At 36.0% G+C, this 14,064-nt stretch overlaps 2 protein-coding genes across 2 annotated transcripts; one reads left to right on the top strand and one right to left on the bottom strand.

The window, feature by feature from the left end:
• Positions 1–249: 249 nt before the first annotated feature.
• LOC104706555 (stress-response A/B barrel domain-containing protein At5g22580) lies at positions 250–1,200 on the bottom strand. Its single transcript, XM_010422752.3, has 2 exons — positions 748–1,200; positions 250–659 (listed from the first exon to the last, which is right to left on the bottom strand). Exons 1-2 carry the CDS (start codon positions 870–872, stop codon positions 449–451), a joined length of 336 nt encoding a protein of 111 aa, XP_010421054.1. The 5' UTR covers positions 873–1,200; the 3' UTR covers positions 250–448.
• Positions 1,201–12,229: 11,029 nt separating this feature from the next.
• On the top strand, positions 12,230–13,786 carry LOC104706554 (putative WRKY transcription factor 38). The gene is given in 4 exon segments (XM_010422751.3): positions 12,230–12,813; positions 13,012–13,134; positions 13,229–13,387; positions 13,389–13,786. Coding segments are annotated over 4 exon segments (870 nt in total). The 5' UTR covers positions 12,230–12,541; the 3' UTR covers positions 13,705–13,786.
• Positions 13,787–14,064: the final 278 nt, after the last annotated feature.

Raw genomic sequence — 14,064 nt, 5'->3', positions numbered from 1 at the left:
CTATTTTGTAACTAACTTATAAAAATTATATAGTCTACAAAAAAAAGTTGTGTACTTCCGTTTTATTATATAGGGGATAAATCTCAAAACATTTATGTATATTTTGTGAAATAACAAAATATCTATTAATGGTTTTTTTTCCAAAATTTTGCAGTGTAAAGTTTTGTATCTTCTATTTATTTATTTATTCTGATAACTTATTAAAAAGCAAAAAGAAACAGATTAATACTCACATGAAAACATAATCAGTATTAAAATTTTTACTTAATACGCACTTATTGAAGAAATCATGAACTTCCAAGTTCTATCCAAAGTCCAAACCAGATTCTTTAACATCGCATATCGTAAACAAAACAAATCAAAACCAAAACATACATAACCAAACAACTCAAACCTCGTTTACATTAAGAAACAAAGTTCGATATATATGATATGATCATCACAAGATTCACGGTGCGACAACAACGGAAGATTTGACGGCGGCCACCGGGAAATCCAAAAGCACGATCTTGTCGATGACGGCAGTGAAAGCGGCTGAGAATTCAACGTGAAGAGGATGGCTCGTGAATGCAACGTAACCATCTTTGTTCTCAAAGGTCATCGAGAATGCGTGTGTGAATCCTTGTCTAAGCATCTCGTGACTCTCTTTATCTTCTCCCCTAATTAATAATCAAATCGTACGGATCATTTAGTTAACAGAGATCCGAAGAAATTATTGAAAAAAAAAATTAAAAACAAATGACGAACCATTCAAAAGATTTGACAGTATCGATCTGAGAGACAAGGTTCTCCAAGCCCTTCAAGATCTCATCAACCTTTGTATCTTCCTTAAACTTCACAACCACCAAATGCTTGAACCCTGAAGTTGCCATTTCCTTACTTCGTTAATTACTTTAGCTTCACTTACTTATGTTGAAGCATTTCTTATATAGAGGTGGAGATTCCTATGTATGTGCTCACATGTGAAGATGTACGTGTGTGAATGCACACGTGTGTGTGTCTGTACACATGTGTGTGAACAATAATGCTTTTTTGCTGTGCTTGATTTCAATGTACAATCTTCTGTCTGCTTCTGACAATACCTATATGACTCTTTGTCTCTGAATTTAAACATATTTTTTCTTTGTATGGTTTTCATTTGTTTTTGACAACTTGCATGTTTTGTCAGGTTGTAATTTGTATTTCGAATTTCTAGGTTCTGAGTAGTTTTTGAAGTTAAGTGGGTTTGGATGTCTGTGTTCTCATTCACCGAAAGAAGATAACTTGTGTAGTAGAGCTGTGTGATGCATATAAGTCGCACTAGCTACCTAGGACGTACCACACGAACTCAAGTACGATCTATGATTTTTTTTTTAATGCAAATTTAAATATATATGACTAATCTACAAAAACCCAACTCCTAAAAACTTTGTTTCTGTTGTTTAAATTTATTAAATACTAGTGGTATATATATATATATATATAATATAACTTCCACCTTTTTTTTTTGGTTTTGACAATCTTGGTATATGGTAAATTGCGTTAAATTCTATAAGTTCAATTGGTATGGTTAAAATGCGAAGTATCATAAAAATATCACTAACGATAATGTTCTAGCTAGCTTTACCAAATATTAATATATCGTATCACTAAAGTTTCATTTTAGTTGAAATTTATATTTATTATAAATAAAAATAATACAAATGTTTTGTATAATTTTATCCAGATATTTCAATTACTTTATTCTTTTTATATTTTCATACTAATATATTATATATCTATTATCTATACCAAATTGGCATGCCAATTGGAAATGCATTAATCGTAGTCATACATAACATATTCTTGGATTTATTCGGTAGTACTTTGAGTTTCACAGTGACGTGCGATAATATCTATTTTTTCACAGAAGCAACTTATTTTATAAACACTAATATTCGCCTTTCCTTTTATTAAAAAAACTTTTGATTTTCCCAACCGAATAATCTTACCATTAGTAAGAAATTAAAATGATACAGTATATACCGTTAATAACCACTTAACTTCTCTCATCGATAATGACAAAAAAATTAGCGCGTGATAAGGTTGGTTCAATCGTTCTCTATGGCCATGTATTGTTATTTTTATTTGGAAACATATTAAAGATTTAATGGCGACATAATTATTGGTCACGGAGGTGTTTTGATTTATTTTATGGTGATGTCGAGAAATGATTCCGTCAAGTACTCTTAAGTCTTAATTCTTAAGTCTCATTTGAGATGTCCTACAACAAGGCGTACCCACGAGAACTGAAAATAACCACACATATATTTTTTCTTTTCTTTTGTAATATTCTCCGTATACATGCATCGTGCATGTATTCGATCAAACTCTAGAATATATCAGTTGTAAAAAAAGAGAAGGTATTCGTAATGGCAAGCCGGCCGATATGGTTATAGAAAAAAAAAAAAAATTAAGAACATGCGTCAATATTGGCCCGTGGGATTCATAAGACGAAGAAAAAGATGCGTAAATTTGATTTTAACCAAGACTGATGTTGTTGATAAAAAAAAGAAAACGAAACCAACTTTAAAAGTGGATTCTGTTGACTTTGGTAATTTCTTTTATTCCAATTTCCATATATATATATATATATATATATATATTGTTAAGAAAACATAATTTTGGAAAAGTTTAAAAAATAAAATAAAATAAAGTATTCTGTTGTCCTATTTATTTTTCCATTACAAATTTTTATACACCAAAAAGAGAAAAAGATCTCGAAATATCTAATTACATTAAATGTATAATCATAATCATATCTTGTTACGTGATCACAGGATTGAAAACTTGATACGCAAGTTACAGAGTTGATGCCACTGAATCCGCTAATACCCCCCCCCCCCCCCCCCCCAAAAAAAAGTTGGAGCATGCAGATCTTGTATGCCCATCTTGAGACAAAAGTGCTTGAACTCAAATTTACCCAACGGCTTGGTGAATATATCAGCCAGCTGTGATTTACTAGCCACGTGAAGCAAGCGAATGTTCTTCCGGACAATCTCATCAGGGACATAATGACAGTCCACTTCCACATGTTTAGTTTGCTCATGGAAAACCAGATTGCGGGAGATGTGAATCGCGGCCTGACTGTCACAATGAACAAGCATCGAAGTGTCGTGTGAGACCCCTAATGACTTTAGAATCCGCTTCAGACAGATTAGTTCTTGAGTCAAGTGGGCCATTGCACGATACTCTGCCTCAGCTGATGAGCGACTGACAGTCTTCTGTTTCTTCGTTTTCCAGGAGATAGGAGACCCACCCATCTGTATGAAGTAGCCAGTAATGGAGCGGCGGGTTAGTGGGCAGCTGGAATAATCACTGTCACACCATCCAGTTAGCTGAAATGGCGTGTCTGATCGTAAGAATATTCCCTGACTTGGGTTATTCTTCAAATATCGAACCACTCTAAGTGCAGCCTCCCAATGATCTTCTCATGGGCGTTGCATAAACTGTGCAAGAAAGTGAACACAATATGCTAAATCGGGTCGAGTAACAACTAAGTAGATGAGACGACCAATGAGATGGCGATATTGTTCTGGCTGCTTTAGATGAGGTGAAGTCGAAATAGCAAGCTGATGAGTCGATTCGAGCGGAAAGGCGACAGGCCTCGCACCAAGTAAGCCGACATCGGAGATAATATCAAGCGCATATTTACGCTGACTTAGATACATGCCAGAGGAACTTCGGGCAACTTCAATGGGCCCAAATCCTTCATATGAAAGCAAGAGGATAAATATTCCTTGAATGTTTCCATAACTTGGCCAGTACTACTAGTAACGATAAGATCATCCACATAGATTAAAACATGAACCTGAGTTCCTTCGCGATCCAGGGTAGATAGTGAATAATCAGATAAACTCTGTTCAAATCCATAATCTTTCAAAGCAGTGGTCAATTTAGCAAACCAACATCGCAGACTCTGTTTTAAATCATAGATCGAATTTCGGAGGCGACATACCTTTGTCGGACTTGAGGCCTTGAACCCAGGGGGTAACCACATATAAATTTCCTCATCGAGGTCACCGTGAAGAAATGCATGGTGAACGTCCATTTGATGAATGTCCCACTTGCGTTTGACAGCAGTATCCAAGAACAAACGGACGATCCCCATTTTCGCGACTGGTGCAAACATCTCGTTGTAGTCGAGGCCTTCGATGTGTTTGTTACCAAGCACTACTAATCGTGCTTTGTGTCGTTCCGGAGTTCCATCAGACCGATACTTAAGCGTATATACCCACTTACACCCAATTGCCTTTTTCCCTGGAGGCAGATCTGCAATCGTGAACGACTGATTGCGTTCGTGACCATCAATTTCTGTGGACATGGCATTGTTCCACCGTTCATCTGTCGAAGCTTGTTGGAATGATCTAGGCACCGCAACAGACGTAATCGCGGCTAAGAAAGCCTTATGTTGTGGAGAAAATCGTTCACAATCAACATAATTGGCCACAGGGTAGTGAGAGGATGAAGCATCGGTTGGATGTGTGGGATTAGAACTCGTATTCACCACAAAATTTTTGAGTTTGACCGATCGTGTTTTCTGTCGTTGACCTCGACCCAGTTCTGGCTCCTCAGGAACCAGAGCCACAACGGGTGTTTGAGATGGCGGAGCTGGTGCGTCGATCTGGCGGCGTGTGTCGTGAGGTAGCGTCGTATTGCTATTGTCGCAAGAGGTTGAAGACAAAGGAGGAGTTGGATTTGGTAAGGGTCCAATAAAAGGTGGGTTTGAAACAGGCCTAGTAGCAGGTGGGTCTTGAACAACAAGCCCAATTGAAATAGAAGTTGGTGAATGGTCCACCCGACTTGTATCCTCCTCCTCATAAAACAGAGAGGTTAAAAACTGCGATATATCCGCTTCCGCCTCTGTTTCTTCGGCACGATTGGAGGCATAGGGAAACTCTGTTTCACAAAACACAACATCCCGTGACACAAAGAACTGAGCTTTTTCAAGATCGTATAACCTCCAACCTTTTTTCCCATACGGGTATCCCATAAAAACACACCTATGGCTCCTTGGCGCAAACTTGTCACCCTTGTGAGACTGATTATGAGCATAACACAGATTGCCAAAGACTCGGAGATGTTCATAAGCAGGTTTGGCATTGTATAATTGCTCATACGGAGTAGACCCATGAAGAACAGAGCTTGGTGTCCGGTTGATTAGATAACCCGGAGTTAGAACACACTCTCCCCAAAAATCCATGGGTAAGTTAGCTTAGAAACGCAACACTCGAGCAATGTTCAGAATATGCCGATGCTTCCTCTCAGCTCGCCCGTTCTATTGCGGAGTACCGAAGCAAGACGTTTCATGAACTATGCCAAGAGTGTTGACGAAGTTACGCAAACACACAAACTCAGACCCATTATCACTTCGTATCTTTTGAACTTGTGTGTTGAACTGTCGTGTTGTTATTGTTAAGAAATTCTTAAGCTGGGTTGGAGCCTCAGATTTTTCATTCAACAAGTGTATCCACACACTGCGAGAGTAATCATCGACAATGGTGAGGAAGAACCTAGCACCGGAATACATGGGAGTCCTATACGGTCCCCATAAGTCACAATGAATCCATTCGAAAATGTCTGTTGTCTTATTCTCACTAATCGGAAAACTCAACCGTGTTTGTTTAGCGTGGAGAAATGTATCACACACTTTATTCAAAATAGTAGAAGAAATATTATGAGAAACTCCATGCAGCAGACCCACGACTTTAGCAGCTGGATGACCCATGCGATTGTGCCTGAGTTCAAACGACTTTGCATCTCTAACAGTAATGGATGCAGTGTACTCCAAACTTCTAAAGTGAAAGGTTCCTCCCAAACGCTTACCAAATCCCGTCACCGTCCTCAAAATACGGTCCTGAACAACAAGGAAATGATCAGCCAACTGTACGACGCATTGATTCTCATCCATCAACTGACTCAGTGAAATCAACTCAGACTGAAATTCCTCAACAAAATAAACAGATTGTAGGAGAAAGTTTGGTCCAAGCCTAACAGAGCCTTCTTTAACCAAAATACGTTCTCTACCATCGGCTAACACAAACCCAACTGGAGCCATATCTCTAACATCCGTTAAGATATCTAGACGTCCAGTTAAATGATGGGAGGCACCAGTATCAAGGATCCAAAAAAGGAAGAGAACACGTACCCGTTAATTTTTCAGATGCAATGGATGTACCGGCATTGAGAAGATTTTTAATGGCTCTCCATTGAGCATCACTAACTTGCACCTTATCACGATCATTATCCGTGACAACATAGTTAGCATTCGTAGAGCCTGAAGGAGCGGCAACTTGAACGGCGTTGGCGAATGTTATACCACGACCTCGTCCAGCACCTCCATTGAAACCTCCATGTCCACGGCCTTGACTTTGCGATGCGCGAGAACGTGGTCGATCCTCCCACCACTCCGGATACCCAATGACGCCATAACAACTCTCGCTTAAGTGTTTTGTACGGTGAAATGCTTACACACAACATGCTTGTCTTTGCCTTCTTTACGAACACGTTGCATGGCATGAACAACAAAGGCACTGACCTCGGCAGTTTTCTCACGACTATTGGCACCGTTTTTCAACAGATCTTCTTCCTGGAGAACGGTATTGTAAATCTCCTCCATAGGTTGAATCAGAATTCGCGAGACTAAGCTCGATCTCACAGTTAGGTAAAGTGTATCATCGAGTCCAAACAGGAACTGATGTACCTTATCTTCTTCACGATCTCTCTCCTGAAGCATGCCAAGATCGCACTCACACCTACCACACTTACACAGGCGAAGAGGACGATAACTCGCCATGCTATCCCAAATGCGAGTTAATTTCCCAAAGTAGGCCTCAATGGTGAGACCCCTTTGTTTGCAGCCTACAAGATCCGCCTTGATTTGTTGAACTCTTGGTCCATTAGTCACCAAAATCTCTTCTTCAGGTGGTCCCACAGATCTTTCACAACATCTCGATGTGAGATGTTGGAGCGTAGAGAAGGATCGATGGACATCTTGATCCAGGACACAAGCAACGCCTTGATTGTCCACCAGTCCTCTAGGTTGGGAGAGCCTTCATCAGGTCGTGGGATAACTCGATTGAGAAACCCAAATTTCTTCCGTGAGCACAATGCTGTCTTCATACCGCAAGACCACTCATCGTAGTTCGTACCCGTGAGTAAGGGATGCGAGATCACCGCTCCAGGATTGTCGGCCGCCGTTAGATCGTACGAATATATAGTATGTCGGACCTCCTTCGTTGTCGTCGTCGAAGTCGCTGTCGGGTTCGGGGTCGGGTTCACCAGTGGAGTTTGTCCATCGTTGGTGGTTGTCATTGCCGAGATCGATTAGTTTTAGAGACAAGAAATGGTAATATTATCTTTGCTCTGATACCATAAAAATAAAGTATTTTGTTGTCCTATTCATTCTTCCATTACAAACTTTTATACACCAGAAAGAGATCTTGAAATATCTAATTACATTAAATGTACAATCGTAATAATATCTTGTTACGTGATCACGGGGATTGAAAACTTGATACGCAAGTTACGGAGTTGATGCCACTGAATCCGCTAATATATATAAAGGATTTGAATATGATAATCACTCAAACTTAATAAATGTATAAATATCTTTTATTTTTTCCGGAACAAGATCTGAGAAAAATCGGAAACCCAATGGAAAGAGAAACATGGTGCATGGATTTGTGTCAGCTCAACATCTTTGCACCCCTTTTACAATAAAGTTTGATTCAGCCATAGGATTTTGTTTCTTTTTTTTTGCTGGGATCATTCTTGCGGTCTTTCTTCCTCTAATCTCAATTCTCAAGTCACATGAAACTTGGACCCATCAATTTTATTTTCTTCATTATTTCCCTCTTAAAAAGATATGATTATAGTAGCATGTGGCCATGCTCTTAAATCAATTCCCACTGAAAATGACATCATATCGACCCCTTGCCTAACATTATTGGTACTTTTTCGAGAAACAAAAATATGGAGGAGGTTTCAAATGCAATGTCTGATTATAAATTTTATCCTTGTTAAATACATTTTTTATGCTTGAGATTTGTCACATTTTATCCCAAAATCTCGTCCACTCTGTTATTTAATTGACCTACGTGTAGGTTTACCTCAAGAAAAGTGTTTAGGTGAGGGTTGTGAAATGTCAACAAAGGAATTTGGAAAGATCCTTCATTATGTGAAGAGACGATTGTTGCATCAAGATGGAATAGTCAAAGAATTAGAAGAGAAACTATCAAGAGGTAATCCAAACTGGGGCAGATTATTGGGAAGTGATCGGTCGAAACAGTTGATTCACAAAAAAAAAAAAAAAATTAAAATAAAAACTAGATCAGAATGTTCGATGCCGATGTCTTCTTTGACAAAGTATGTATACTACTAGTTATTATTCTTTGTTATAAAAACAAAACAATGACCAACTCTTATTTGCGGTTGGGCTTTTACTTATTTCCATGTGTAATGTGACACCTATCCTTTCCAGCCCATATAAGAAACATCATTATGTTAATATGTTTTGCTACTTTGGTTTATGGAGCTGGCAATTCCCACATTTGGCATGAAACTCTTTTTTCTTGATTACCAAAAAGTTGGAGGACTTTGACCAAGGATCTAGTCAAAACTACTGTAATTTATAGGCCAATCCGTCCCATCACTAATGTTTCAACGTCATCAAAATAAATTTTAAAAACAAAAATACTCAACTGAGAAAAAAGAACAAAAATCCAATATCATATTCATATCACCGCGAAAGATAACAAATTTTGTTTTAATAGTGATGTATCTTTAACTTACATTATTTGCTGCTGTCAAGAAAAAAAAAGTTGTATTATTTGTTAGATTAGATAACTAGTATATTCCTCTTTTATGCTTTGTAAAAATCATATCCGGTTCCAAATCCGTATAATTAAATCCATTATGATTGCCAAAATGAGAATACCCGTGTGCCTAGTTCCATTTTGGCTAATAGGAAAATAAAAATATCTCGAAACTTTAAGCCTTTTATGATGCATTTTTTTGTAAAACAGTAGTGTTTTTTTTTTTTTTTGGGTTAAATATAATTATTTTACATTCTTTCAAAAAAATAAAAATGATATCTGAGTTTTTTATTTTAATTTTTCTTCTTAAGTATTTTGATTATGAAACCGTATTTTTTCTTACACACTGTACCTCAAGCGACAAATACTCTTGCAGGTGTAGGTTGGTTTTGTTCTTCCATTGAAGATTCGAGGTCAGATATGGGAGCTACCAATTTCCGTAGAAGTTTGTCTCCACTCCATGCTGAAGTAGAAGCTCTCATTTGGGCGATGCGTTGCATGATTGGACATGATTATCGGGACGTGATTTTTTATACGGACTGTTCTGATTTGGTGAAGATGGTGTCTTCTCCTCATGAATGGCCGGCTTTCACACCCTACCTCGACGACATCAAGATAGATCAAGCGGAGTTCTCTTCCTTCTCTCTATCTCTAGTTCCACGTAATGCGAATGTCAAAGCGGATTCTCTGGCACGCCAAGCGCGATTATTACCGCAGCATGTTTTGTTTGTAAACTCTTTTCCTCCAAATTGGCTCGTTTGAGTTGATTCTATTGTTGTCAAAAAAAAAAAAAAAAGAAACCATATTTTTTTTTTAATATGATAGCCGAGTTTTTTTTTCTAACGTAAAGGTTATGTAATATTTGAACACATTATGACTTAAGTATTAAATCATCAGATTCTAACTAAATTGACTAAATAGAACTATACTTTTTAGTTTGGAAAATATTAGACGCCAGCTTGATAAATGAAGTTTTGTTTCTTGTAGAAGATAGTTTATAAGAAAGCATCCAAATTAGGTGGTTGAAAAAGGCTACTCGATCGTGTGGTTTTTCTACAAGTCTATTGAAAGGTTGTTCAAGCAAACCGTAGTCCACTAATTTTCCCTAGTTTAGGGTTCAATCAACCTGAGTTTTGCATTTGCCAAAATTGACTATCAATAACGACTGGTGCAAGATAACAAAACTCAAGCAGTTTAGTAGATAAGCCTTAATTATTGTGTTAGCAATGAATGTATGAGCTGGCTACCCAAATATATGAAATCGGGAGCAAGCACCAATGCACGATGGATGTTTTTTTTTCCTTACTAGGAAATATACATACGTCAAAAAAATATCAATTTGATGAAAAGCTGGAAGCAAGAATCCAAAGATAAAATATCTTGAATTTAAAAGTCCATAAGAAGTTAATATAAGGATAAGTTCTGTTGGATTATCAAAATGGGTATTGGGTAAATTTGGTTGAAGTCGTCGTGAGAATAAAGAAGACATGGACGCTACGTTCCAACTACTTGATCATTTAATTAGCTAATAAATACTACTATATCCCCTCTTTTAAAAATCCCCGACTAGCACCGATTACGTCCTATAAAATCGCTAGATCCACCCTCTCCGCCTCGATTAATGACTAATCCCCGCCTAACATCCATTATCCGATTATACCGTCTAATCCGATTAATTTCCGCATAATTTTGTATATACCGATTATTTTTGGAGCTAAATATAAATCAAATATATATATTTTTGTTATTTAGACATTTAAATTAAGAGTTTATGATGTTTTACAATAACTAATGTACAAACTTTTAATTAAAATCATTATTTTTTTCTTAATATTAGGTTTTTATGTTTTTACCGTAATTTTAAAGACAATACTATAGCTTTATATTTTATTTGATATTTTTTTTTCACAGAAACATAATTATACATATATTTAGTACTATATATTTTTAATTTACTATTAATTTAATAAAATAATCCAAAAACTAGTCTCCGATTAATCCCCATTTAATCTCCGATTTTCTTGTTAGGCGCTAGACCCACCCCAACCGTCCGACTAGCGCTTAACGATTTCTAAAACAGGGATTATAACTATATAAAATGTTCTCTCCGTTATTTTCATGGAAGTCATGTTCACATTCACATTTACTCAATACATAAAATAATGTGACTTGACCCATAGCTTAGCTTGACTTATACATATGTGACCCCTTTCTCAATATAGTATATACCTAAACAATTTCCAACAAAACAAATTGCTAATAACAAGAACAAAATACATGTGGGCAGTGGGCAACGAGTTTCACAGATCAGATCAAAGTCACATGCCGTTATTCCAAAGTTAATAAACATAATTCTTTCATGGAGATGTCAGTTGACATTATTCACCCAGAGAAGAAGATAGGGGTTGTAATTGATGGGCAAAAGAACTTACCATTCTAAAACTTCGTGATTTAATTTATTGGACGTACAGTTTCATTATTTGATCCGGTAAGTTTTTACCATGGATGAATAATTGAATACAGCAGTCTGATAAGGACATTTTCTATAAGATTCAAGTTTTACTATATCTCAATTATTAAATAACATTTGGACCGAGTAGCCAAACAAATTAAACTCATAGCATAGTTGACTAGTTGCTGTTAGTATATAAATATATATAAGCATTGGTGTTTGTTCTCACGTCAGTCTGCTGAAATCATCTCCTTCAATAAAACTACGTCATGTGGATGACGTCGATGTATCCGACGAAACTAATGCCGTTTCCATTGGTGCATTTAGTCGCCATTCGCCAGCTACATCTCAATTATTTCTATCTTTAAACGTTGAAAAATTCTTCAGATCTTACTTTTCCATTATGAATCTAGTACCTAATAACTTTGCTTTTGTCTGGTCTAAACATAAAAAAGCTATTTATAATTTGAACCAAAACTCACTACAAACTTTAGATTTTACCATTAAAGACATCCACGAACGATCAACATTTTAGTGGAGTGTTTTCACTACAAAACAATGAAAATGATCATATTTACGTTGTGATACTTGTTACATTAAGCAATACAAACAAAAACTATTTTTGTACGATTTATCTTTATGAAGTTAAGAGCATTCATTTTGGGGTTTAGCTCACAAGTCTCTCTAATCTATCTGACTTTTTGTAGGAACACAGTTTTCTGTTAGATTCCTCCTGTCTTATATGCACAAGGAAAATTGTTAAGTATTCTAATAGACTTAGTTAAAAAGAAAAACTATGTGATAATTAAGCCAACCGCGTAGATTGATTAGTGTAATAGAAAACAGATAGTTTCTGCAATAATTAAAAATAGATTCTATATAATTAAGCGAGCCGCGGGGAAAGGTATATAAAATGAATTATTTCTATACATGACATATCATATGCTAAGGTCAACACCTAATCTATCTCTCTTTTCTTAGATACACCCATAGGTGAAGCCGAGCGCACATGTCCTAAATCGAAATTATAGTTTTTCATTTTCTTGTTAATATATACCCTAGTGTATGTATAAATATATTTGATAAACTCAAATTGGTGAAGTCATTTGCTAACGTGTATGTACAACTTGTTCCTATAAATTCTGATCTCCCTATCCGTTCAAAATTAATAGCAGAGAGAAGAGACTTGAGAAGAAGAAGAAATAAAAAGAAGAGAAAAGAGAGAAGAAAGACACACACAAGTTCACTCTACTCAATGGAAATGAACTCCCCACACGATAAGGCGGTGCAAGCTATCCTTTATGGACATAGCTGCGCCATGCGGTTGAAGATGCGGCTTGACCATTTCAATATGGCTGAGAGCGGACCGGTTTCTAGTTATGATCTTGCTAAATCGATCGTCGATTGCTTTTCCAATGCCATTTCAATCTTATCTGTTAAACCAAAATCCGAAGATGAACAGTTTTCTGATTTATCTTCAAGGGATTCTTCTCCTCCACCACCACAGGGTAGCCCCTCCAAGAAAAGGTATGATTTTTTTTTAAGTTTTTTTTTAGTGCTTTCTTTTGTTTTTTTCTCCTAAAGAATCAACATGATTTATATTTTCAATGAATATTTAATATATATATGTATATATATATATATATATATTTGTTAGTTGTTAAGAATATAAATGAAATTACAACATTATATGTTGATTTTATGCTAATATTTTCATGCTTACAGGAAAATCGAAAGTACAAATTCAAGTGCAAATTGGAGGGACGATTCACCGGATCCGATTTACTATGATGGGTATCTTTGGAGGAAATATGGCCAAAAGTGTATTAAAAAATCTGCTCACCAAAGGTAATACTAGATATAATATTCTAGCTATATATATTTTTTGTTCTTGTGTCCACCAATACAGTACTAATTAATTTGGTGTATGATGATGTTACAGGAGCTACTATAGATGTTCTTACAACATAGATCATAACTGTGGAGCAAGAAAGCATGAACAAAAGATCAAAGACAATCCTCCTGTTTACCGAACCACTTACTTTGGCCAACACACTTGCAAAACCAATCATAATCTGGATGCTATTTTTACTGGCTAGATGATTCAAAACCAATCATAATCTGGATGCTATTTTTACTTGAAAAGATCTCGATCAGGAGAAGGAACACCACTCAAATGGTTTCTCCTTGTCAGTCAAACATGAAGAAGAAGAGAGCATCAGAGAGCAAACCATGGATCAGTACCATGAGATAGCCAGTAATAACCAAGATTGTCAACACGTGATTAAAGAAGATCTATCGTCACCATCAGATTCTTATCCTCCTCCATCGTCATCTGGCAGTGAAAGTGCTGAGTTTGATTCAGATTTGTTATTTGACAACCCAGATTGGGATCGATTTGATCAGTTTTACTTTTGATTGTGCTTACTTTAAGGTGGTGTAGAAAGTTTTGATATCTTTTTGTGTTTCTAAAAATCAAATTCACATATTTTATGTTTCACTATATTATCTATATCACTATACCATTAAATAGATAAAGCAATATTTTTAAACTAATTGATTTAATTTAAACTAATCTTAAGTTTAAAAATGCAATGAAAAAATGATAAAAGTTATAAATAAATGAATAATTTTTTTTCTTGTTTGTGAAATGTAATTTACTTTTAATAAGTAAATAGGTTATGAAAATGATAATTAGATATATATTCGGATTTGATAGTTGATTAAATCTTTCATTTTTAAAAACTAATAGAAAAAAACATTGACTCATAATATACC

This window comes from Camelina sativa, chromosome 8 (assembly GCF_030686135.1).
Source record: "Camelina sativa cultivar CO46 ecotype springtype chromosome 8, ASM3068613v1".
Classification (NCBI taxonomy): Eukaryota; Viridiplantae; Streptophyta; class Magnoliopsida; order Brassicales; family Brassicaceae; genus Camelina; species Camelina sativa.
Note: the sequence above shows the minus strand (reverse complement) of the source record. Positions and strands in the feature narration are given on the sequence as shown.